The sequence below is a fragment of the Chamaea fasciata genome, unplaced genomic scaffold (genome assembly GCF_029207755.1).
Source record: "Chamaea fasciata isolate MVZ Bird 193981 ecotype frontalis unplaced genomic scaffold, bChaFas1.0.hap1 SCAF_3, whole genome shotgun sequence".
Taxonomy (NCBI): Eukaryota; Metazoa; Chordata; class Aves; order Passeriformes; family Sylviidae; genus Chamaea; species Chamaea fasciata.
In genome coordinates, this window is record NW_027094088.1 from 16,968,100 (window position 1) to 16,994,641 (window position 26,542).

Sequence of the window (26,542 nt, forward strand, 5' to 3'; positions counted from 1 at the left end):
GTTTCTCTGAAAGATTAAGAATTGCCTTCTGATCACTGCAAAAACATTTATGAGCCACAGAAGACTTGGGGTGATAAAAAACTTCCTCTGAGACAAAAATGCAGGGGAGGACCTTAGCTCCCTGAAGCCTGTACAAGAATTCCTAGAACTCATGAGGTACAAATGTGTTTGCACACAAAACCACCCAACAATGCAGGCTTGGCTGAAAAAGAGCTTAGGAACTGTTCTTGACTGGGTGCTTGCTTGACTGGAGTTTGTCCCTTCGTGTTTCTGCTCACCTCTTCCCTGTGCTGCACTCCCTCTGGTCACCTGCAGGGGTTTGAACTACTGCTGCAAGGGATTATCTTTCATTTAAGGTGATGAAACTCAGCATTAAAATCTCTTTTATCATTCATCATATCCTCAAAACCACAGACATTCAGTTATTAAACACGGGGAGGGCACGATGATCCTCAGCATCTTTAAGCCCAGTCAGAATGGTATTTGGAAGCCTGAGGCTTGGACTACACCTAGCCAGGGGAAGGAGCTGTCACTCAGCACAGACCTGTTTATAAATATCTGCTCTCCAGAAGACAACTGACAATTGTAATGGGGCTAATTTTTCTAGCAGCACTGGCATAACACCATCAGGACTGTCTGGCGCTGCACAGGGTATTTCTTCCATGAAAGAAAACTAATCCTGAGCAAGACAGTTTTAGTGTGACTGATGTTCCTTGAAGTGCTATTACAGCAAGTAAAACAAGCAGCATCATTTCTCAGTGTTTTAAAATAAGCTACACTGAAATCAATATGGATTTATTCCTTGTCTCTTTCCACAGCACCCAGGAGGAACTTTCCACTCCTCTTTCAGACAAAAATGTATCTTCATGTAGTGCATATCATATATTGCACCTGCTGTAAGACAGAATTATGCATTTGATTGACTGCCTTGAACCTCAGACCTGCCCCTGAACAATTCCAGCTGACTCAGTGGTGATGACTGGTGCCCTTCATGGACCTAGAGCTAACTCTGATGCTAGGCTTAACACATCCTAATTTCCATCAAATGATGGTTTAACTTCCTTTTTCATATGAAAGTGTGATTTCTATTCATTTTTTTTTTCCATTCACAATCTGAGTAATGCCTGACGTTTTTGTTTAATGTATATGAAGTCCCGTCTTGTTGTGTAAAATGTCCAAAGTCTGCATATGATGACTTGGATTTTTCAGGACATTATGGTTTGCAGTTTAAAAATCAGAAGTCAAATTTGGTTGTAGTAGGAGTTTGTTTAGCTGGAGCTGTATGAGAAGATTATGACCTTACTTGTGTTTTTCCATACCAGAAGCAGACACTTTCCAAAGCACTTCAGCTAGAGGAAGAGTGCAAGTTGTTTATTTTCAGCGGCATCTCCATGGTTCCAAACCCCTTATTGAGACTCTTAATGAGCTATGACTGGATAATTAAAAAGCAGGCTTTAGGTCAGCTACTTCTGGTTTCAGTGTGGGATAAATGCATGTTTTGGAGCAATTTCATGTAGCATGGCTTTGAGGACAGCAGTTTCTTTGAGCAGGGACTTTGGGGGGCAACTTTGGGCCAGAAATTGAAGCTTCACTAAAAAATGACCCTGGAGCAAAACAATGTTTTGTGTTGCCAGATTGTGTATTATCCTGAAGGCTGTAGCTACTCTTTCAGAGCCTTATTCCCCAGAAACAGCTCAGCCAGCCCAAGAGCATCACATTTGGCCTTTTTAGAGAAAATTCCCTGGCTGAATGGCAGGTCCTCAGCTGGCTGACATAAATAAGAACAATTGTAATGGAGCAGGAACTCCTTTTGTACTGCTTATTATTATTGCAATAGTCTGACATGCAGTTACTTGCTAACAGAAATGTTAGAAATATTTCTGGTTATCTGTACCAAATAATTGCCTGTAGCCAGTACCAGAGAGTATCAGAAGTGAATCTGGATTCACTCAAGGTGCTTGTCAAATCCAGATCTCAGGCTCCTGGGAGAGTTGCTCACTACAGGAAGAGATGCAGATGCTGGCACTGACTCACAGACATACTTCATTAGTGTTAAACCTTGCACTGGAGGTGGTGGGTTGACTGTATTTTGTAAAACCAGAGGGTTATTTTGAAAAGGAAAAAGGAACTGAGGGCAGGTTTTATAGCTACTGTATAGATAATTTCATACTTTTTCACTTTGTTATAGTATTTCACTGCATTTTTATCAAACTGTAGGTAAGTAGGTGATGAGCAACAGCTGCTGATAGCTGTGGGCTTAAGGTTTGAGAAGTGTGACATCAAAACTCAGAACAAAAACTCTGCTATATATCAGAGTTTAATTATCATTTTTAAGCTCCTAAAATTTAGACCTTGTAGGTCCAGGTTTGTCTCTCTTTCAGACAGTAGTTTATCAAACCCTGAAGAGCAGTTACCTGGTGTGCAGAGCAGGGCAGGATTGCTTGTGCAGGAGGGTGTGTAGTGGTGCTTGTAGCAGCTGTTCTTGTCAGAGGTGAGCCAATTCCTCCTGAATAGGGAACCCTCTTTCACTATACTGCTCCTGAAACAAGTTTGGGGAGGGTCTTCTCCACAGAGAGTCTATTTCAAAGGGAATGATTCTGTGTTTTCCTCCTGAGTGTTCAAAACAGACTGGCCTGCATCACAAAACATTTTGCAAATGTAAGCACATATTTTGACTGAATGAAAGTATTTACAAATAAGCATGGAATTAGTGCTCACTACTGTTCTGGAAACAGGTAGCTGTCTTAAAAAACTCAAGAATAGCTGGAGGATCAAATCTAGTAGGGAGACCTGAGAGTTCCTCTGCCTTACTCTACTGGCACCCAGGTGCAGCAGGCAGAGGAAAGGGAGCAAGAGGTCTCACTTCTGCTCAGAAAACTGATCCAGGCTGGTCCACAGCCCATCTGCCCTAATGATTTTCTGTCAGGGTTGGTGGTGACTTTCAGCACTAGGATTTGAATATGCCCAGCAGGAGAGTCCACTTGCCTCCTGTGAAACAAGCATACCATGTAGTTTGAGTCTAAAGCCTTGTGGCACAGAGCATGGATCTGCTGAGCTTCTGATCTTAGCTTCCATTTCAATTAATATTGTGAAATAATACTAATCCATGCAAGTGTTATTGATAGATTGTATTTCCCTGTGCTTTCAGAAGTAGAGAAGGACATCAGAAGTGACTGGAGAACAAAGCCACACTGAAATCAGTCATCTGGAGACGGTTTAAGACCTGTTTGAAGCTCAGCTGCACACACTAGGGACAGGAGCTAGTAAAGCCATACAGCCCTTCAATTTGAGCAGTTTGCCTTCAATCTGACCTTTGTGACAGATGCAGTACAGAATTGATAGGTTCTGAACTGATGTTTCTTTCAGCTAGTACCAAGCAAAATCTCAGTTGTTAAAATAATTAAAAGAATCACACAGGCGTTATTCAAAAATTTAATGCACTTTTTCTTTTAATTTTGAATTAATCGGGTTTTTATTCTTTACTAAGAGGTATTTGCAATATCCTGCCAAAGCAGTGCAAAGCTACAGTGTGTTGAGCCTACATAGGGTTATGATTTAATTTAAGAGCACAAATTCAGTGCACAGGCAACTGGGGCTGTAGTTACTCCTACCCAGCCCCTCCTCCTGGACTGAGCTACAGGCACCTGTGTGTTTCAGCTGCTCCCCACATATCCCAGGAGCCTGGCACAGGGCAGCCCAGCTCTTCACAGCCAGGAAGCTGCTTTACAGCCCAGGCTGGAAGAGAAAGGCAGCCAGCAGAAGGCAGTTTAAAGATTCTGTGGCTCAATGCTGATTGATGCACTTATGTAAGTTAAGTCCTGCCAGGTTGCTCCCCACTTTTTATGTGAGGAACTTCATACTCACAGTAACTCAAATTTTACTGCTACCATGAAAAAAAAAAAGCCTTTCATAACCATTAAACTGTTACTAGGTATGTTAGTAGTTGTAAGGTCTATTTTTCAATCTCAAAGCAAGAGTCAACAATACTACAGAACATGTTTTAGAAGACACCCAGGTACTCCTCATGCTACGTTCTTAGCCTAGCTGAACACAAAAATAGCCCACCCTAAAATCTTTGGCCCCCATGGCAGTATCTCATGGCGATATACTGCATTTTTCTTTCTGTCCTTTCTCATATCTGGTCAACAGTACGATCTAATTCCATGGATTACAGTAGACTTAGTAAACCCTGTACATAAGCTAACCAAAAGTAATTACCCTGCTGTTTCTTAAGGAAGTTACTCCCCTTTCTTTTTCCAGAGTTGCTCTTTCTCTACTTTGTCAACAAATTGCAGAATATCTTTAGCAAGAAGTTCAGGTTCCTCGAAAGCTGCGAAATGGCCACCTCGAGGCATTAAGTGGAAGGAGACGATGTTGGTGTATTTCTTCTTAGCCCAAGCCTGGGGTGTGTGCAGGATTTCATTAGGGAAGGAGGCAATGCCAGTGGGTACCTGTACGGTGAGCCTGAGAGAGGAGAGAGAATCACTGTAATCTTCCAAACACTTAAATCTGCAACGAATCAAAAATCCCAAGGAAATGTTCCTAAGCAGTTGGGCACACTCTTGTTAGGCATTAAAAATTTGACTTCCAGATCCTAAAGCTGAAGACAACACTCTAATTCCTGAGGAAAATCTTGTTGTTTTGGGGGGTTTTTTTGCAATGATATAAAGGCAATTTTGCAAGGGATCCAGGATATGAGGCTCAGAAGCATGGAAAAAGAGAGGAGAGCCCTAGGAGATGGTAGGCAGCAAATTTCCTCTTGCTGCATACAGGGCTCAATTTGAGGGGCAAGCACACAATTTGATTAGAGAGATTTACAGAGAAGATAACCACTGGAGAGAGATTTACAGAGAAGATAACCACTCAAATATGCTAAGCCTGGTAGGACAACTGGAGGGTAGGCAGGAGAAGAATTACTTCATAGGGGGAGAGAAGAGAGGAATACTAATAATCTACACTAGTTCAGAAGCAACATTTCTATATGTGAGACTATACCTTGTAAAATAGCTCTTGCTTTTAACTGGCACAAATGCACACTACAAAACATTCTGCACATTAGGAAGTGTAAGGAGGCAGCTGGATTTGAGGGGTGTGAATGATATGTGCTTGTTGTAAGAGCCACTTTTTCTAGGTTTAAATATCCCTACACGTAAGCTGCATTATTGGAAGTGACAGACTTTAAAATGTAGATACAGAAAGTGTTGGGCACGTAGCCACTGGAAGCCTGAGGTCGGAATTCTACACAGGACTCTGAGCCTCTGTCCTCTAGGCACATAGAAGTTCACACAGCTCATCTCAGGCAGGCAGAACCAGAGCAAGATACTGCCCAGAGCATAGCCACAACAGCTTCAGGAACTGAGTCAGCTTCCTGGGAGCATCATTTCACAGCTAAATAAATACCATGGCACTAAGCTGTGGTTGCAAATACCTCGGGGCGGGTTTAAGCCTTCACTCATACTCAAACTGACACAAGTACATGCGACCAAGCTGCTGTCTGAAAAGTCTGAGCAGCAGCAGGCACATCCGTCTCACTGACTCCTGCGTGATGCAGTTTGTCAGCAGGCTGAAGTTGGTTCCAAAGGACTTAAGCTTTTTGCAGAAACAGGCAAAGTGTGTCCAGAAAAGTATTAAGAGTACAACCAACAAAACTAAAGAAAACTGACTGCCTGACTCAGTCACAGGCTGATTTAGGAACTGAAATAAAATCGGGAAGTAGATGGATACAGCATGAATGGGAGGCCCTCAAGCAGTGCCTCCAGTCAGATCTCTTCTGATGGCTCAGGATTCCTACCTAAGCACCGTGTTTTCCCAGCACAGTACATCAACTACCTGGTCTGTCTTGCAGAGGAATACTGTGATAGAACAGTGTTTTTCCTCAGCATTCAGAAATCTGTAAGGCGTGCAACTGTAAAATTAAGATCAGGGCAAAATCTTTAAAGATAAGAAGCCACACTTACTTTTCATGTTTCTGTGTGCCTATCCCCTTCTGCAAGTTTTCTTTGTAGAAACGCATGGAGGAGACAATGCAGCCTGACACCCAGTAGATCATGATATTGGTGAGCAGATCATCCAGGCTGAACTTCCTGAAGAGGCAAGCCCAAGAGATTGCTTAATTAGAACTGAAAACTGATTTGCATCACTTTAGCAGGGACTTGACTTTGGTTTGCTTGTAAGGGGGGAAAAAAAGTTTAGGACAAAAATAGTGATTAAGAGTGGAGAGGTGAAGTTATTACTCCCCCTCTGTCTGCCAGTGACCAATTAAGAATGCTAAAGTCTTTTAGACACAAACTAGGAAGTCACATTTTAACTCCTACATGGAAGGCAGATTCCAACAAGCACATTATGCTCCAGCATGGCTGTCTCTCCTGTCCACAGAATGGGAGGGTGGGAGCAGAACAGCACATGCAACAGCTTGTGCCATTTATTAATGATAATCTGAAATGCTACCGTGAGCCTTCAACAGAGCCCTCACACACCAACATGTGCTGTAAACAGTGCATGTTTCATATAAAATTATTAACGGTATGCAGTGCAAACATTCCATGCAAATCTGCTGCCACTGGGCCTTTCCATAGCATGCCCCCTCTCTCCATTCCTGCCATGTAGTTCTCAAAGGGGATTTCAGCTCTGATTTCTGCTGCACACTAGACATAATCCTTTATTAGCAAATGGTGGGTAGATGAAGCAGTAACAATCATTCCAAAACCAATTCACAGAGTTAATTGTTAGTATTACAGTGAATCGTGAGTTGCCAGCATCTGAAGGTGGGTTAAACTTCTGGATTTTGTGTTCTAATGAGTCAGTTTTCAATATCCAGGAGTCGCAGGGTGTATTTCTTTTCTAGGAGACTGAAGTGGGAAGGGAATCCATCAGCCTCATGTTTGCCTCTCAGTGTGCTGGAGTGCAACCCTGCCACAAGCTGTGGTCACTACAGGCTCCCTGAGGTGTGAGGACACCACTTCAGACAAATCTCTTCAGCTGTCACTCTGGACTTAGTCACCTCATCCAAAATGGCAGAAGAGGAAGGGTTTACCTCTGTAGTCCTCCATCCTCTAGGTTCTGGAATTCCATATCAGTCCATGAAGAAAACTTCTCCAAGATGTATGCAGCCAATCCCACAGGAGAGTCATTCAAACCACAGCCTGTAAAGGAGGAGGAAAATTGAACCATGAATGATATCCAACTACAGAACTCAGAGTGTTAGAGAAGCTGCCTGTTATAATACAGGGGATGTAACTTTACAAAGCTGTTCCATCAGCTGCTTTCTTAAATAAATAAAATAGTACAACGAGTTGGAGCCATTTAATGCCAAATCATAAACTGAAAGTATCTGCAAACGAGCAGGCTCCACGTTAGCTCACACTGAACATTTTTTGAACTGATGTAACAGTATCGGATTTCTGCTGGCTTTTCTTTTTTTCTGGTAAGCTAATAAGATTAAGCTCTATGTGCCAAGGAGGGTTTGCTTCCATTAATCTGGAAGTTGTCATGTATTAAACAGCATTACAGAGCCAAACCCCACATGCCTACCCATGACCAGGAGGATTTGCAGCATTATCTAACAGCAAAAACATTTTAAGGATTATTAGAAAGTCATTAAGGAACAGCAAGGCTCTACTAAATAGTCCATCTTCTGTATTAGCAATAGCAAACTGCCTTCATGTAGAACAAGCCTTCATACAGATTTTATAGTTTGCTTTTCTTGGACAGAAAGAACACACCTGCACTTGGAACTTCAATCACACATCCTAGTGCTGTGAAATACAGGGACCATAAACTGTCCCAGCTTCTCAGTAAAACATGAGAAAAATTTGTTCCCAAGGAGCAGCAACGTATTTGAAGTTCCCCCCATGCAACTCAGCCTTCCAGGAACATGCCTAACACTGCAGCTGGCACAATTTCATCAGTAAATTCTATTTAAACATACAGTGGAATTTCAATTATTAAGCAACTACTATTGATAACTGAAAGGGCAAGTGTTTAAAAAAGTTCTGTTGAGCACTTCACAGATGTGCTGGACATGACAAGAAATAGCCTGTTCTTATCTGCTCACTCTGAGTAGAGTGCATCTGTTTATATAGAGAAAAACTGACATTGGTCCTCAGAGCACTTGGAATGCAGGCATTTCTGTCAGAAATTTCTTCAGTGTCTTTCTCCTTTCAGGAACCTGCCACTGCCCTGCTCCTCTCTTCTTTGTCTTTTGGAGAACTGCAGAAATGCTCCAGCTCCCAAAGCATGAACCGGCTGCTGGTTCCCAGTCTGCACAGTCTGCTCTGACAGACCACACATGACTGGTAAGGACAAGAATCAGCCAAAATTCTGATAGAGAGGAGCATGGCTTAGGCATCTTTCAGATATCAGCTTCCCTCTCTTTCCTAAAACACAAAAGACTGGCAATTTTTAGAAACCAAGACTTAACGGAAGCAAAATTATTTTAAATCCATACAATTATCCTTTTGCCTACACACTTTAAGAACATACCTGCCTCTGTAGGTAAGCTTGTAGAAAACTATTAAGAAATATTTCCCTTAGCTATGTTTTTAATAAAATCCATCAGTGAATTGCTGCTCCACCAAACTAAAATGTAGTCAGGACTCTTGACTCAGTTGTCCAATTCAGTCACAAAAGATGTTTTTAAAATAGAAACACTTAGTACTCAGAAAAATAAAGTAGTTAAACTATCTGAGTGACTAGCTCATCTAGAAAGAACATTCATAGCTACAAATTTTTTTTCCTTGGAAGTCTGCAAGTGATTCAGAACAATGAGTGAAAGTGAAATTTGATTTTATTTCTCAGGTATTACTTATGGCTACAATAAATAAGCTACATTGTGTGCTGAGACAGCTAAAAGCTTCTTGTAGTTTACATTATTTGAATGTGATCCATTCTCTGAGAAAAAATTATCTTTTGCTCTCAGCAGAGCTGCATTTGAAATGGTATTACAGTTCCCAGTGATAACAGAAGTGGAAAAATATTAAACAATCTATTTTATTTATGAAAACTGGAAAATGAGGTCAGTGGCACTTGAAGCATGCTCAGTTTGGATGTGCAGATACACTGCAAAAAAAATTATTTTCTGCATATTTTAAGCAGTACATTTTGTTTCTATGAAAGTACAACTAAAGTGAAGAGGCTTAAGTATTCCAAACTCAATAAAGGTTGTGGGGGGTTTTTTTGTTTGTTTTACCAACAGTATCTGGCTTTGTAGCCTGTATGTGAGCGTAGCCAGACTCAGACAAGATCCTGTAGAGCCCTTTTTTCAAGAAGGGGAACATCCTCCTAACATCTTCATCCTGGAATCCAAAGAGCCCTGGGAAGTACCGGCCCAGCAGGACAGAGAGCAGCTGAGTGAGTCCCATCTTTGAAACTGAGACCATATTTAAATGTAGACCTTTCACATGGCTAAAGACAAAAACAGAAAAATGCCACAAGTTAACAAAAGTTCAAAGTTGTTGCATTTAGGATCATAGAATATCCTGAGTTGGAAGGGACCCACAGGGATCATCAAAGTCCAGCTCCTGGCCTGACACAGGACAGCCCCAAAAATCACACCATGTGCCTGAGAGCATTGTCCAAATGCTTCTTGAACTCTGCCAGGCTTGGTGCTGAGACCTGTAACATTTAAAATGTTATTAACAAAAATGGACATACTTGAATTCCAGCCTGTTAATTACATCATGACCTCAGCTGTCCTTTGTAGTGTGGCCTTTCACACAAAAATGACAAGTCAAAGGGTCAACTGTCAGTAATCAGCACACGCTCCAGGGCACTAAGCCACAATTCCTCCTTTTTTTTCTTTACAAGTACTTGTCCCACCCCAGACCTCAGCAAGGTCACTACAAAACTACTGCACAACTGTTTGAAAGAAAAAAAAAACATTTAATATAAACTAAGGTATGTAATTTTGGATCTTTGCTTAACACTGAGCACCGAAGAGAGAAACTGCACATTGAGGCCTTGGGCAGGAACTCCCAAGTGCACAGGAAATAACTATTCACAGAGTAAACCAGCTGCACCAAGGGGGTACTCACTTGGGAGCTATCTGGGCCAGGTTGGTGCAGATGAGCCAGCCCCAGTCACCACCCTGAGTGTAGAACTCATTGAAGCCCAGTCTGAGCATCAGTTCATAAAAAACAGAAGCAGCACTCACGGAATTGAAGTCTGCATGAAAAGAAAAGAACACTTTTGTTGCATTAATCCCACCCACTCTTCTGACCCTGCAGCACTGATTCTCCACATCAAGGCAACATTCAAGTTCCTCAAAAGCTACAAGTCCATTTCTCCTTGCCTGACTCTACGGAAGCCCTTGCTCAGCATCCAAGAGTAGACACCAAGCAGAAACCATGAGGAGGACAAACTGCAGCCTTTGTTGTAGACCTTTCCACTGCTCTGAACACTGACCACGAAAATTGCAGCCAGAGAAGCAGAGAAAAGCAAACCCAACCTTCCCCATGTCATTCACCTGCACATAAAAATAAATACTACACTCAGTATCACTTTGAACACTACCTTGCTCCAATTTGCTGCAGCTTGTGTTTGTATAACTCAGAGCACAAGCTGAGCAAGCAGGTATTTGGCTGCAATCTGCCATGGGGATACACGAACTGCTTTGTTTCAACTCTTCCTTCTCACCTACTTCTACAGTGCTGCCAAATATGGATGCAAAACCCCCAAAAGGAGCAATAATAAATTAAATTTATCCTGCCTGCTCACTCACAGACAATTCATGGAAGCAATTACTACTCTTGAGTTGTCACTTCATAGCTGTTAATGGCACTTTTAAAATTATCTACACATTGCTCCAGAAACTAGCCAGTGATGTCACCCAAAGTCACCCCCTTATCTCCCTCCTCCCACACAACACACAGGATCTCTGTTTCCTCACTGGGAAAACAAGAAGTCTGTAACAGGAGTTGCTATTCTGCTAACAGAGGCTGCCTCACTGTGAGACTGGGCTCGTGGGGGTTCAGTTTCTTCTCCTGTGTCATACCTTTTTTGTGGGGTGCTTCTGAGAAACCATAACCAGGGATAGATGGGCAAATGACTTCAAAAATGTGGTCGTCACCGAGGCCGTGGCTTGCAGGATCCGTCAGGAGAGGGATAATTTTGTAAAACTCGTAAAATGAGCCAGGCCAACCATGAACCATTAATAGCGGCTTTGCAGCCTGGCCTTCAGGCAAACGAGGAGGCTTTACGTGAACAAAATGGATATCAATGCCTGTAAAAATAAAATCATTAATTAGCATGCCCAAATTTACCATGACACTGAAACTAATCACAGAGCAGATTATGAATAAAGCTTTTCTCCAGTCTTTTTTTTTTTTTTTTTTGGTGAGCCTGCAAACACCCCGCACCTCTTTGGATACATTTATCCAAGGACCTCAAAGTACTTTATAATGGGCAATGAAGTATCACAGCAGCCAAATGAGGTTGGCTATTTCTGCTTTAAAATAAATTGGCAAATTAAGACATAGAAGTGAAGCAATCTACCAACGGTAACACAGTGACTCATACGGCTTGCAGGCAGAGGAGACAATTGCATCATTTAGTCCAAGTGCCCTTAAATTTTACCCAAACAGTCCCTGCGTGGCACAGGATAGGCTTCAGTCAGCCAGAGATTTTTCTTCCTGAAAGGCCTACAATTGCATCTTGAAGGCACCAAGAGATAGAGAATCCATCACAACTTGCAGCTGTTTGTTTGGGGGTATGAATCACTTTCCTCATTTTGTGCATGCTTTACTTTCCATTTGAACGTCTGGCTTCTGTCGCACACCACTGACCCTAAATCCTACACAAAAGGAATTTTAAAAGCCTTCACTAAGTATTCTCTGTCTGTGGAAGCCTCCTGTAATCATCTCACACATCTTAACTGCTGATAAATCAGTCGTGCCAAATTGAGGATTTTATGCCTCGCTAAAAGAGAGTTAAAGTGTTCATTTTTGTTCTTTACTACCTTTTGTCCAAAGCTTTCAGTATCTCTAAGTGAATAAACCAAAACAGGAACCTATATTCTAGTTAGTATCAGTCTCCTGCTTGTTCAGTAAAAGGTAAAATCTGCAGTGTGGTTTCCATTTTCACTCTTTCCAGCAGGAAAGCTTCACACAGAATTGCACTACCTGCTTCAGGTGAGCTGATCTTCCTCAAACTAACTCAGGGCTTTGTTTTCCAGGAAACAGGAATTTGTTCCCAGAGGAGCCTGAATGCCTCATTTCTTGATGTATTTTAGAATATTTTATTCACATCAACTCCAGTTCACCATCAATCCCACCGCCTTTCACTGACTTGAGATTTCCCCATCCTTGACACTTCTGTGAATCTCTGTATTCTCTGAAAAGCTTTCATGTGATGACAGAAGGTAAGAATCTGATACACAGCATGTTTGACCTTGTCGTTTCATATCTCCTCTCTGTGATCTTTCCCAACACAGAAATTTCCCTTCCCATTGCTATACATAGTGCATTGTCCTTAGCTGCTTCTCCCTTTCTTGTCTCAGATGGTGCTTTTTTCTTTATTTTTAAGGGAAGACTTTCTGGTTTTATCTTCTCCAGCACTAACCATCATCTAAATAAATGCCTTAAGCTCTAACCACTATATAGCACCATTTAATGTCCCAAATCCATTTAAAATATTATGGCAAACTGCACCATTTGAAATAACATGCAATTACGGGTGCAAGTAAAAACGTAACAAAATACTCTGTTAAGGTTGGATTTTGCCATCATGTGAGACAATTGCCTGCTGTGCTCTAGATCTGCAACTGGACCCAAGCACCACCCTAAATCAGGCATTTTAAAAAGCCCAGTCTGACCAAGCTCCAGCACTAGCAGAACTTGTCTTGAATGAACTCTTTGGAAAGGTGCAGTGTGTTCTGGATGAAGAGAAACCATTCCCTCACACCTGGCAGCACATCAACCCCAGGGGAATGTGCATTCCTAGGCCTGGGAATGCTTGAAGAGGTGCAGCAGAGCACATCTGCCCTGCCAGGCAGGGACAACCTGCCCAGCTGAGGAAGGCTGCCAGGCTGATGGCTTCACTGTGACAGCAGCAGGTGGGCAGCTCCACGGAGCATGACGAGACATCTGTGGGAATTTGTGCATGACTGCATGTGAGGCAGGGAACATGTGTACATCTTAAGATCCACTTCTGCTTCCAAACACCCGTGCTTGGCTCCTGCTAACACCAGCTGACAGCCCGCTCACGCACAGGGAATTCCATTTGTCATTCCTCGTCCTAAAGGCTTCAGTTACAATGAAGGAGTTCCCTGCTCCTTCAGCAGTGATGCCAATGATCCAGACTATGGCAGTCAGGGAGGGAAGGCCCTGTGACACATCCAGAGCCTTCTTCCCAAGTAGCTCCCTTGCAGACAAATTTACCTATTGGTGTTTATATTTTAAGGGGAAAACCTACATACCTTGAATCTTTGTTTTGAATTGTGGGTACTTGTTGAGGACTTCAACTTGTTTCTTCCAATTGAACTGGTTTTTCCAGTAGGACACAACCACCCTGAGATGCACCGAGTTCATTCCATAATGGAAGCAACTGTTCTCCAGTGGCTCAGTAAATCGAGCCTGGTCAAGTCTCCTAAATAAATCCTACAGGGAAAAAGAGAGAAGAGACATTAAATGCACTTGTCTCTGCTGTCTTGGGCTGTGTATAGTTTCTAGTTATTCCCACGTGAAACAAGAAAAATGGAAATAACATCTCTAATTAGACACCCGTGCCTTTTGCTGACACTCCATCAGCTGTTCCTGTTCTTTTCCTCCTCCAGATGGCCTCCTTCCTCTTCCATTCCCAGCTGTTCTCAGCCTTTGTTCTGTAGGGCTGCCTAACCTGTCTGCCAGGCTGAGAACCACAGAGGGCAAGATGCTCTGCTGGCACTGCTGTGGCTTCCAAGGGTAAGTCTTGCTGCCTTCCCAGGGTACTTTCCTCACAGTCAGTGCATGGACCTGACCCAAACCTTTTGCTTTCCTTCCCAAACCCAGGGGTGGGAGGTCTTCACCAGGAAACATTCAGAAGGATTTTGCATAGACAGAAAGTTGGTCAAACTAGACTAGATTCAAGTTTGCCAATCTGCACCTTCCCACTGCACTTCAGGGGTACAGGGGATGTTGGTGATACTGCAAGATCACTCCAAAATCACTCAGCAGGGAAGGACAGCCAAGAGCCCCTTCCTATTGCCAACAGAACCACAGAGTAGCTGAAAGGCAGGTCTGGAAATCTAATCCTGCTCAATCATTTTTAAGTTAGAAATTAGCCATTTTAGTGTCTGCAGTGTAAGGGGAAAACATAATGGAGACCAATGTCCCTTGATATTACTAAGAAGGGCAAGCAAAGTGTTAAAAAACCCAGGCCTTGCTGAGAAATTAGGAATCTATTATAAATTAATAATATGAGCAATCCCATGAGTATTGTTTGAACCATGACTCCACAAAGATCTATGAGATCGTTCAATCCCAGGCTTAAACACACACAATCAAAATCTTTCTATCCAACAAATTCTGCAACGTATGTGTTTACTGTAATTACCACAGTAATTTAGTGTTGACCAAAGTAGACTATTAATTACAGAAGAATCAGCATCCAACACAGCTGCAAACATAAAGCAGTCAAGAAAATGAGGTATTTGTAATTGCTTTGGAAAGAAAGGGGGAAAAAAAAAAAAACATTGTTCTTATTCTGGTCTACACAAACTGAGGAAAATGAACAAACAGAAAAACAGAGTTGAGTAATCTGTAATATGATTTTTATGTTTATGAGGCTTTGCAGAGTAGGTTCATTTACCAGCAATCATGCAAGAGCCAGCTGAGAACAAAATTATACAGTGATATCTGCCTATTCATACATATCTTCTGAAGTACTGAAAAATCCCTTCCCCCAAGACCTAGACATCACTGGCACTCTATTGGTTCAGTTTAAAAACTACCTCCAAACTCGTTCTGCATCTATTTGGCCATTTCTTCCTTCCCTCCCCCCAGCACAGAGATTTGCTTACACTCAGTTCTTCCTCTGTAGTCTCCACCTTAAATGGCCGAATACTTGAGTCTTCTTTAGTCACAGGCTTTTGTCCCCTGCCCCACCACCCATCTTTGAAGGGCAGCGTCTCCTCTTTCTTCTTGGAAAATAAGAAGTAGATGAGGAGTGTCCCCAGGACCAGGAACACCTCGAGCAGCATAATGCCTGCAAGAGAAGAACAGAACTCTGGTGAGCCAAATCAGCTCAGAGAGACACACATTCTTTGTGAAGACTTTTCCCTTTTTAGACAGGATTCCAGCTACAGGATGTTCTGGCACTCACATGATATTGATACTTCTGTGAAATTTCTGAAAGAGAATGTTTTAAACTACTCAAATGAAGAAGAATTGTTTTAAATAAAAGACACCTAATAAAAACAGAAGTCAAAGCAAGTAAAGAGATTATGTGGCAATGAAATACTCATTATAATGTAAATATTACATAAATATAACATAACTTAATAGTTACAATTATGTAATTCACATTTAATGCTTTCTCTTCCTCTGAAGGTCTAGATTCCCCACAAATCCCAAGGCAGAGCATCTCTTCAGCAAGGCTTACACATCTGCTGCTGTCAATTCAGAGGGAAAGAAAAACAAGACATATATACAGAATAAAAAGTGAACAGCATGAGGGCAGCCCCTTTTACCTCCCAGTCAGCCAGGAAGTGGAGCAGGAATATATTTGCACAACCTTTGAACAGCAGTGCAAAGGGTAGTCAGACCTTCCCTTTCCTTCTCCTTGTGAACTGTTTTAAAGAGAAAAAAACCCATGCTCTAAAATGTGATCACATTGCCAAGTGACAAAATTCTGTCAAGGTGCAGAACAACCTGATTTCACAGCGCATCTGCATAACCCACCTGCAGGGCTGCTGTGCTTCAGTTAAACAGTACACCCCAACAAAAAAAAAAACAAAAAAAAAACCAAAACAAAACATTTTGAATATATTTGGACTGTTTCGTGCTGCAAGTAGAAAGAACACTTGGACTTGTCTTTAATAATTAATGTTTTCAAGCATGCCTGTAAGTGCAAGAAATGTTTGCAAGGTGATTTGGGGAACAGTACTGTCATCATTTTAATGCATAATTTTAAAGAATGTTGTGCTTCAAACACTCATTTGCTGGGGAATTGCTAAGACATCAAGTATTTCAAAACTTCTGTAGGGCAAGGATTGTTTATGACCCAGAACGTCTTCATTCTCTCTAGAGACAGAAGGTTTTGTTGGTTTTGCTGCTGCAGAGTAATTTGATGCTCTGGAATGGCTCAAAGAGTCATCAGAATGCACCAAATTTACTCCTGGATCAAAACAGGAATTTTAACACAAGTTAACAGGAATTCTTAGGATTAGAGCAGGATTGAAACTGAATTAAATCGTTTAAGTTCCTTTATGTGACAGCACATGTTTTAGTCAACTTCTTAAATTTAATTTTCAAATGTCTGACAATAAATAAATAAATAAATAAATAAATAAGTCAAGATAAGCACCCATTAAAACATTTGTACAAAAGCCAGGCATTGTGCAGACTGAACAAGCTACCAAAAAAAAAAAAATCTATTTTTCACACATGCAAGTGCTACAGCGTTGGAAGTGCCTTAATCCTCAGAGGCTGGAGCTATTGGGAATGATAGGCACTGAAAAAACTTGATTTGTTTATTCGTTTTGCTGCTTGTTTTTCTTCATAATGTTACCTGAAGTGCAAGGCAACATTTTTTTCCCACCTTTACAACACCCAGGCCATAACTTAGCCCAGAATTAAAAAGTTTATCCAATTTCAGCTTGCCTCAGCACACAAACCAATGCAGTTTAGGAGCATCCTGAGCACAATTAAATTTTACTGCAAAGCAGAACTGAAGGGGCTTCTAGAAACCTCAGAGCACTTTACATAGAAATGATACCTACCACAGCATTTTATAACATTTCTACTCTAAGCCTTCACGGAGAAAAACCAGCAACTTCCCTGAAATCACAACACAACTCGGGCCATGTCTAGACTAGAAAGGCTCACCACCATAACTGTGTAAACACCACAGGGAAAAATCCAAACCCTTGGCCAACTCCAACCTGTTTACAAAGCCCCCCGACAAACAGAAGCGCTGCTGTCAGCGCCAGCCCCGTTGTTCAGGCTGGGCTACCTCCAAAAACAGAGCTCTCTTTCTCCTGGCTCTGCTGCATCAGCACCACGGCCCCTGCCAGCACAGTGACACAGGCACAGCACCCAACACGGAGCTGCTCTGCCCAGGAGCAGAACCTCAGCCAGAAACCCTCATATCCTAAGGCATTGAAGTGCCCAGAGCTACAGAACCATTTCTGCTCTCCCCCATCCGCTCTCAAGGACACTCAGGAAAGCAAAATTTTAACAGCAGAAGACCGGGGGAGGGAGTGTGTACAAATGTGTGTATTTTGCACTCACCCTGGACCGGGTGTGGAAAGAACTTGCTTTGAACAGACACGCATTTTTACAGTGAATTCCAAACAGAGCTGAGGATGAGCTTGTTTACAATCCACTAGTAATTGCCAAAATCAGCTTCAGGTCTCACAAAAATCCTGCCTTCTACTGCACATAGTTAGGACTGATGACAAATTGATTTGTATGAGATGTCATCCTGACTTGGAAGAAGTCGCCTCTGAATATAGGTTGGATTATTTTTTGCGAACAGAGAGGCTCTCTGTATCCAGTCTCTCCCAGTTCCCTTGAAAGTGCCTGTAAAATTCCAGATTATAATGAACACGGGGCCCAGAGCTCCAACTGTATCGCATTTTTCTGTGAGTGCCCAGGAAGGGAAGGACCAAGTGCGTCAGCAGTATTTTAACTTGCACCAGTTCACTCAAGGGGATTGTTTTGTGAGGGATGAGCTGCTGGGATGCAGCATGTTCCTACCAACAGCTCCAGCCTGGGCCCAGAGGAGGCCGCTCAGAGCAGTGATTTCCCAAGTTCACTATTCAAGCTGCTTCTCAGGAACTCTTGTGTGTTGTTTGAGCAGCACAAAGCAGCCTCAGTTGTGACGCATCTGCACCAGAATTTCCTCTGCTAATCACTGCTGAGATCTGTGGTGAAATGAAAGTTATCAACTCCATAACACTTGTTCCATGATTCAGCAATACAGCACCATGGTTGTGGAAGAACAAACAGGTACAATAACACTTTTCTACCCTCAGTATTCAGAGATGTCAACAACAAAGTGCTGGTGGTTTTATTGTCTGAAATCTCTTGATGCAACCACACTGGCATGTGTCCTTTATAAAAGACTGCTTCAAAGAGAGCTCATGTTTTGGTTTGGCTTTTTCCTCTTTTTACGTGACCAAAGGCAAGACCTTAGAAGGAAATGTTTCCATTTTCTCCATGGTCCTTAGGCTCTGAGACTTTGCTGTATCCCAGGGTGGATATTGTTTAGACAACACTTTAATACCTTAGACAGTACTTTTATCCTAAAGAGTTCAAGGAGGAATGTTTTTGGTTTGCTGCTTTAAAAACATGTTTTGAAAGAAAAATGTTGAAATGCAATGGGCCCAGTAAATAGCCCAAAAACAAGCTCCTCTTGAAGAAGGCCAAGCACATCTCGAGAAATATGTTTGCAAGAAAACTCCCAAACTTCCTTACAGTGTCTTACAGCTCCCTGTTAGAAACACTCCTGGTTTTCAGGACCTTTTTGCATTTTGATTTGTCCTGTCTGTGCATTAACATCAGAGCTAAGGGGTCCACAGGAACGGAGCAATTATTATTTACATCAAAGCTATGTCCTGTCTCTTGCTTTGTCTTCATCAATACGCAGGAAGAGATGCCCCACAGAACAGTGCTCTTTATTTTCAGAGAGGTCATCTATGAAACAGCTTAATGGTAAAACCCCCCTCTTCTTCTACAAGTAACCATCCATCTTAGCCTTGCAGCGTTAGAATCCACCTGAAACATGTTTTTGGAGAAATAAGCAACTGTGCAGGCCTGGCCCAAAAACAACCCAGCTGCGACGAATGCTGCGCAACACCCACAGCTTTGAGGGTGCTACCAAACCCTCAAAGCCAGGGCTAAACCGCTGCTGCATGGCTGAAGCAAGAGCTGTGAGACTCTGCTGCCTTCAGACACATGCCACAGTTAATCATGGCTTAGGGCTAATAACATTTTTTCTCTCCGAGACTGGTTTACCAGCACACTGCGAGGGAGCACAGAGCACTTGGCGCACTCTGAGAGATACAAGGTTTACTGATTAATAATTACTCTGCAGGAGAAATAACAGCTCAGTTTAGAGGTGATTTTTCTGTTTGTTTTTGTTCTCTTACATAAAGTCCCACATCAGGCTTTACTAAGAAGGCACCTCTCTCCTGCAGCATCTTTGTATACATGTCAGTTTGCCCAAAGAGCAGCAACTGTAGGTTACTCTTCCCAAGAGACCTGAAGGAAAAACAAGCCCACTGAAGGACTTCAAAAACTCACGGCACCTGTAACAGGGTCCCTGAGCACTGCCTCAGCCTAAAAGGGACCAAGACATGGCACAGCCCTCACAGCTTCACCCTCAGTCTATGTCCTACCATCTCCAGGCATCACATTCTCGCCATCATGTGGCACCAGAAGCAGACAGAAAACCATCAAGTTACTCGTAGAAGAAAATCTCCCTATTTCTGTAGTTTATGGAGCATTATGACAAGCTTGAAAATAGCTTAGCAACGCAGAAATTGCTTTGCCTACGAGTGATAACATCTCCCAGGTGAGCATGAAACGATACATTAACATTGTAGGGGAGGAGGAGAGGCAAGCATCGGATGAAATAAAGCGTCCTACGCAGGAAAGCAAATCAAAGACAGGAAGTACAAATCCAACTGAGTTTCTGGCTTGTCTTGATAAGAAATTTAGCATTTACATTTATTATTGCCACAGGGAGGTGGCACACAATGCTATCTCCAAAACAGCAGGAAGAGATGTTATCATCCTATTTTACAATTTTTTTTTCTAGACTGTTCACAATCAGAAATTAGCCAGTACAGAAGGAACTTAATTAGAAGGCTCCAAGCAAGGAGTGAGGTCATGTCCCCAAAGCAGTGAAACCACACTCTCCCAGGCCTCCCCCAGGAGTGGGGCGCGGGGCTCCCTAGACAGGTTTGGGGGGACCCTGCTGAGGAACACCCTACACCTACGGCACTGAGGCACTGCTCCCGTGCAGCTCTTCACCTGCTTTGTCCCCTGAACAACAGGAACAAGCAACAGGGCCAGTTTTGGCTCTGGGGGTGCCCCTATGCATCACCCAGAACTTGCACTTACAGCACTTACCCTTCGAGGCACATTATTCCAGGGGAGTGGTTGAGCACCTTACACAACACATTCCCACCTCATTTACCCTACAATTACAATCCGTTGTTAACTCTCCAGTATTACACTGAAAGCCCACAGGCACTGAGACCCAAATCTAGCTAAGCATAAAAGAAAAGTTGTATGGAACTAAGTTCACTGTTATCCACTTTGCCTCACCCAGGGGCAGCATATTTATGTAACCACTGACCAGTCAAAGTTCATATTCCAATCATTATTTAAAATACTGCATACCACTTTCTTAAGGGGAAGAAACTCAATTTACAAGAACACATATTTAAGCAACATTACTTGCTCTTTCAAAGCCATGCCCCACACATTCTTCCATGCTGCTTAAAAACATGATTTGTTTATCTCAATTTTCCTTGTTTGGCTTCTATTATGCTTGAACAAATCCACCCCCTTTCAAGAGTCTAAAAAAAGCCTTTGGGCTACATAAACTCAAACTGACAGAATCCAGCTTAGGATCTGTGTGATGCCCATTATTGTGATCTAATGACTGGGTGCATGATTCAGGAGAAAGGAGATGCACTCTCCATCTGCAATAATTTCTGTTTAAGACTCTGCAGACAGAAAAGCCACGAAATGATTCTTAAATCAGTACGGTTCAGTCATGATAATTAAGGGTGAAAGAATTGTTCAAACTACCATAATAATGCATTAAGGTTAGATCATGCAATTTTTTAATCCTATTTATCCTATCCAGCCTTTATTTAATGACCCTCAAATCCCAGCAAGAACAGGTTTTTTGCACAGGTGCAGAGAGGTGACAATAGCCTGGCATACAATGGAGGGTGAAAACAACTGAAAGTTCTCAAATCCTATCTTCCAGTTAAAAGAGGGAAGGATACCATGCCAGTAACAAGTTTTTTTAAACAGTTCTCAACCACTATCCAGCCAACTAAATGACACAGTCCAACAGGGTCCAAACAACATCTTGAGCTTTACTTCAGTATTTCATTCCTAGCATCTGAAAAGAAATTACGAACAGCACATGGTTCTGTTTTGCCTTCCACTAGAGTTACTAGTAATAATAAGGTTCACCTCCTCATCCTATGTCAGCATCTGCATTTTACAGAGGAGGTGGAAATGAGCCAAAAGAGTGAGATATTACAGATAAGGAAATGAGATCGAGGTAATTGCTCCTCAGGCCTTAAGGCAAATTTGGGCTCTATTTTTAGCTTCACCAAATCCTCCAGTAGTGAATAGTAAAAGGTTACCCTCCTTCCCTGCAATGGTATTACTGCCAACGTTTTGCTTGCCCTGATCTACGGATAAGACTTGCTTTCATCCCAAACTGCTTGGTGGTACAGCACAGCATGTCCCCTTCTATTTACTGCAGGATCTTCCATTAGTCTAAGTCACTTAAGATTCTTCCATGGAATCAGAGAGGAGAGGGAAAGATCTTTTCAGCTAGCAGATTTGCAAGCTTACAGTATTAGCACTGTTAGAAAACTGTGTTACTGAAACCTTTAATTATTAAAACATGCAGAATTGACATATATGTGATGCTTTAGAGGGGAAAAATAAGAGTGCAAGCAGTTTGAGGTACGTAAGAACAAAGTACATGACAACCCTTCCGTTAAAAGAAGGTGTGGAGATAGAAATTATGAATACAAAGACTGCCAGAGGAATTTTCTGGAAAACTGCAAGACAGATGAGGTGCATATTGTGAATTTAAATTAGGATTGTGACTGCAAGTAGTAAGGGCAGCATGAATGAAAATGTGCTCCTTCCCCCATGATGTGACTCCCTCTAGCCTCTGTGATGCCAGACTTCCTCTTACTTCTGTGGCACCAGTCTCCCTTACCTTTAGGATGAGACTCCATCCTCCATTAGTGAAGATTTCCTAGTTTTTTTTCTATGACGTCAGATTATTTTTTTCCTCTCTGATGTCAGACTCTCTCTTATCTCTATGACGATTTCTTCCTTTCTCAGTGATGCCAGACTCTCTCCTTAATCTTTGATACCAGACTCTCTCCTTCCTATAGGACACCCCATTCCCTCCTGCCTCTGTGATGTCCAACTCTATCATACCTCTGTGATGTCAGATCCTTCTCTTCTTTCCTCAATGATGATGCTCTCTCCTTCCTTTCTGATGCCAGACTCCCTCTTACCTCTGTGCAACACTCCTTCCTCTATGATTTCAGATTCCTTCTCACCTCTATGATCACAGACTCCTTCCCTTCCCTTCCCTTCCCTTCCCTTCCCTTCCCTTCCCTTCCCTTCCCTTCCCTTCCCTTCCCTTCCCTTCCCTTCCCTTCCCTTCCCTTCCCTTCCCTTCCCTTCCCTTCCCTTCCCTTCCCTTCCCTTCCCTTCCCTTCCCTTCCCTTCCCTTCCCTTCCCTTCCCTTCCCTTCCCTTCCCTTCCCTTCTTTTTCCACGTGTGATGCCACACTCCCTCTTACCTCTGAAACGTCCAAATCCATCATACCTCTGTGATGCCAGATTCCTTCCTTCCTTATTGATGCCAGACTCTTTTCTTTCTTCATGGTGCCAGACTCACTCTTCCCTGTGTGTGAGGCTCTCTCCTTCCTTAGAGTGAGACGATCTCAACCCTCTGTGATGTCCAACTTTTCCACATTTCCTCCTTTTTCTATGATGCCACCATTCCTCCTTCCTCAACGATATCCAACTCCCTCTTACCTCTTCGATGAGACTCCTTACTTCATCTATGATTTCAGACTTCCTTCTTTTTCTAGGACACCAAACTCCCTGGCCACAAAACCTGAATACTCCCAGTATAATGCAAGAAATGTGCAAAATCATATATAAGATAATCAATTCATTTTGCCTAGAGCTGTAAGTGTAAAAGGAAAAAAGAATATTAAAGGTGACTATGGAAACAGGAAGAGATCGAAACTTGTTATCTCTCTACAAAGACTTCACTCCCAACGAGGAAAGGAACTTCGAATGATGCCAGAGGAGGGGAACAGATGGTAGTCATCATTTTCTGTCAAATAACTGCAACACCAAAAGGATGTGCCAGAGTAAACATGTAACAAGAACAATTCTTGTTACTTTCTCTCTCTCTTAATAACAATATTTAAGTTCTGGTTGGATTCATGGCCTTCATCTAGAAAAGTGCACTACCTATACCCACCAGATTAGAGCAATTAATACTCTTGATGAAGCACCCAAGAGAGCTAGGTCCTCCAACAGAGCTTGGGTTTTGACTCATCACACATGGGTGTTCTACCTGAGAGGAAGACTTGTCTTCTTTCAGACAGCAAAGCCCACACAGACACCAGATATAAAACAAACAGGGAGAGCAAGAGTTGTGTGTCTTCACTACAGAATACACAAGACGAACAAAATTTGACTGCTGGGTGCAACAAATGTGAGGAAAATTGCTTGAGACAAAGAAAGAACAACAAAACCCAAAAGTTTGCAGAGCCCTTTCTTGTCCCATGGATCACACCTAATAATCTTTCAAAAAAAAAGGCGGGAGGAATGTTATGTAACAGCTCACTTTTCAGAGAGGAAACCTAGCAAATAGCTCTTGCTTTTAATCCAGCAGGATCCCTCCATAAACATGATCCCAGGTCATCTCTTCATTCTGGCAAACGCATTATCGAAAAGAACAACTAACGAAGCATGGCTACCACAATTCCCACAAAAATATTCCCAGCCCTGACAATCAGAAAGCATTTAATCAATAACAATGTGCTTAAATGTATATAAAAACTGATAATGCTGCTTCAGAAAACCAACTATAAATCCCAGGGTATATTCAAATCACAGTCAGCCATCCTGCCATGTCTAGCATGACCAAGATATTAAAGCAAATGCCACTTTAGAAGAAGAAGTTTTGTGCTTTACTGTTTATGTAAATACCCATTTACACACACAATTATGCTTTTGATTAAAAATAACGTGTTCAGAGGAAGAATCTGGGACTTTTTCAGCGGTAGTATTCAGAAGGGGAAAAAAGTATTTTCAACATTAATTACAAGCAGACCAAAGCTCTTCAGAGAGAAGCACGATGCTCTACTTTCCAAGTGACTTTTCTTCAGGGACTTATACAGTAATTAGAGATCTATTTGCCACATTTGGAACTTGCACTTTAAAGAAGACTGCCCTGGTTCTGGGATTGTATAGGGCATGAAGAAAATCCTCTTGCAGGCTCAATGAAATAGTGCACAGTCTACCACAAAGGTAAGGTTTTACCTCTGCTCATCTGGCCACAGAATTTGAATACTCCAACTATAATGCAAGAAATGTGCATAGGAGTATGTAAGAAAATCTATTTACTCTGCCTAGAGCTATAAATTGCACTTCACCTACCACCCTCAGCCCTGCTTTGCTACTTCTCCATTGACAAATTACTTGACAAGCTATTACTGAAGCAACAAGAATTTCTGGGAGTATTACCTGTCAATTGCCATCCCAGAATTATAACCCCAAACAGTTTCATTTACCTGTTGTAATTACTCAGAACAAATTGGTCCTTCCACTAAGGAGCCTGAGTTTGTTTCACAGATTAAAACATTGTCATTTTATGCCTAAAAACACTGGGTAGGTCTGAAAGCTTTGTTGAAACCCTGGATTAACAAACAGGCTGAAAAGACTGGTATTGCCCTACAGGATGACCAAATACTTACAGTGCAGTAAATCAACAGGGAGCAAAAAAGCCTTTTAAAACATCCAGTAATCCAAAACCTATTTTGGGCAATTCATACAGCCAAATTGCACATGGATTCTGGCTGCACTGGTTATTACCAACAGTGCTCTATTTCAAATTATTTACTTCAATGCTATAATCATACGAAATAAAATAACAAACTCTGGGAAAAATAACAAGCCAGCAGAGTTTAAGCAAATCACACACAGGTTTTTATATGAATTCAGACTGGGAAAGATGTAGAACAAAGAGCCATTAACTTGACACTGTGCCAGGACCTTTCCCACAAAGACTTCAGCTCTGACAAAGATCTAATCTCTGTCCTTGGACAACTTCAACTGTGGATTGATTTTCAAAGCTGCTTAATTGCTTTTGGGGCCTATCTTCTATCGATTTTCAGTAAGCATTAGCAATCTTTGACTCAAGCCTCAGCTTTAGCTTACTTCAAACAGGAGTAATATCCGCTTCAGGGGAGAAGCACAGCATCTCCACAGAGTAGTGCCAATCAAAATATGAACCTTGCTTTTGTGGCTCTCTGAGTAACTTTGAGACATTGGCTTTTAAGACTGATCCTATCTTGTAGGTTCACCTAAAATTACTAGGCAATTTCTCTTATGTTAGATAAAGCTAGGCTAGGAAAAGAAGGGAAGAGAAAGCAGCCTAACTCTATAGAGTTGGAAAATTAAGCAATACATTTGATAATGGTATGTTTTAACTCCCAGGCAACCAAAATTCCAACTGAATTCTGACAAACTAAACCCAGCTTGAGCAGAGAGTGCGTAATTTGCTTAGTCTTTGCAGATTGTTCAGTTATTCAACAAAATACAGGCATTAAACTTACAAGGTTTTCTTCTCATGCCTAAAATGCTTGTTCAGCAAAGGGAATTATGCACAAAGTACTCAACCAAACCATTTTCAGGTCTGCCAAAATTATCCATATACTTCCAACTTCAATTTCATATCCCCATTTAGAGATAAGCAAATAAACCAAACCGAAACCATTTACAAGCCAATAGTTAAAGCCACTTACTCTAACTAAACAGGGAAGCCTGGCCACATTCCCGAAGAACACTAAATAAAATTGTTGTTTCCATAAGCACTGGTAAGTCCCGCTTATCAGGGACTTTACCCTGGAAAAGCATCCCTGGCTCCAGCAAGCTGTTGGGAATGCCACATACGCTCCCCTACCAGGAATGCAGATTAGGGCCTTCCTGTTCCCGAAATCGACACAAAGTCCCCAGCCGACCCACTGCGTTATTCACACTTGAACAATTCCCACTCTTAGGAATCCGTGGAGCAGCAGCCGCGGAGCACCGCGCACTCTTTACATCTCTGGCATTTACGGCGCTGCGCCCGCGGGCTTGGACACACGGAATCGCTTGGAAAAGCGGTTTCCTTAACTGCATGGGAAGCTGAAGCTCCTCTGCCCGCCGGGGCACCGCTCACATCCCTCCGGGGAACTTCCCGAGCCGAGCCCGCCCCGCCGCACCGCGGCCCCCCCAACCCGGGACCGCGCCCGCCGCTCTCACCTGCCGGGCCGCGCCGGGGCGGAGCGGGCACCGCGCTCCCGGAGCCTCCCGAGCCTCCGGGGCCGCCCCCGGCCCGGCCCG

At 42.4% G+C, this 26,542-nt stretch overlaps 1 protein-coding gene and 1 long non-coding RNA gene across 3 annotated transcripts; one reads left to right on the forward strand and one right to left on the reverse strand.

Moving 5' to 3' along the window:
* Nucleotides 1-3,400: 3,400 nt before the first annotated feature.
* Nucleotides 3,401-26,542, reverse strand: EPHX1 (epoxide hydrolase 1). 2 transcript variants are annotated; one of them, XM_066178169.1, is made up of 9 exons: nt 26,462-26,542; nt 14,993-15,177; nt 13,412-13,592; nt 10,991-11,218; nt 10,032-10,161; nt 9,188-9,402; nt 7,034-7,142; nt 5,958-6,083; nt 3,401-4,464 (listed from the first exon to the last, which is right to left on the reverse strand). In XM_066178169.1, exons 2-9 carry the CDS (start codon nt 15,170-15,172, stop codon nt 4,239-4,241), a joined length of 1,395 nt encoding a protein of 464 aa, XP_066034266.1. In that variant the 5' UTR covers nt 15,173-15,177; nt 26,462-26,542; the 3' UTR covers nt 3,401-4,238. The 2 variants fall into 2 exon arrangements, with proteins under 2 accessions (XP_066034266.1, XP_066034265.1); XM_066178168.1 differs by lacking the exon at nt 26,462-26,542 and adding an exon at nt 20,271-20,412.
* Nucleotides 12,926-16,492, forward strand: LOC136286519 (uncharacterized). Its single transcript, XR_010719937.1, has 3 exons — nt 12,926-13,048; nt 13,769-13,895; nt 15,522-16,492. It is a non-coding gene; the product is annotated as an uncharacterized lncRNA (long non-coding RNA).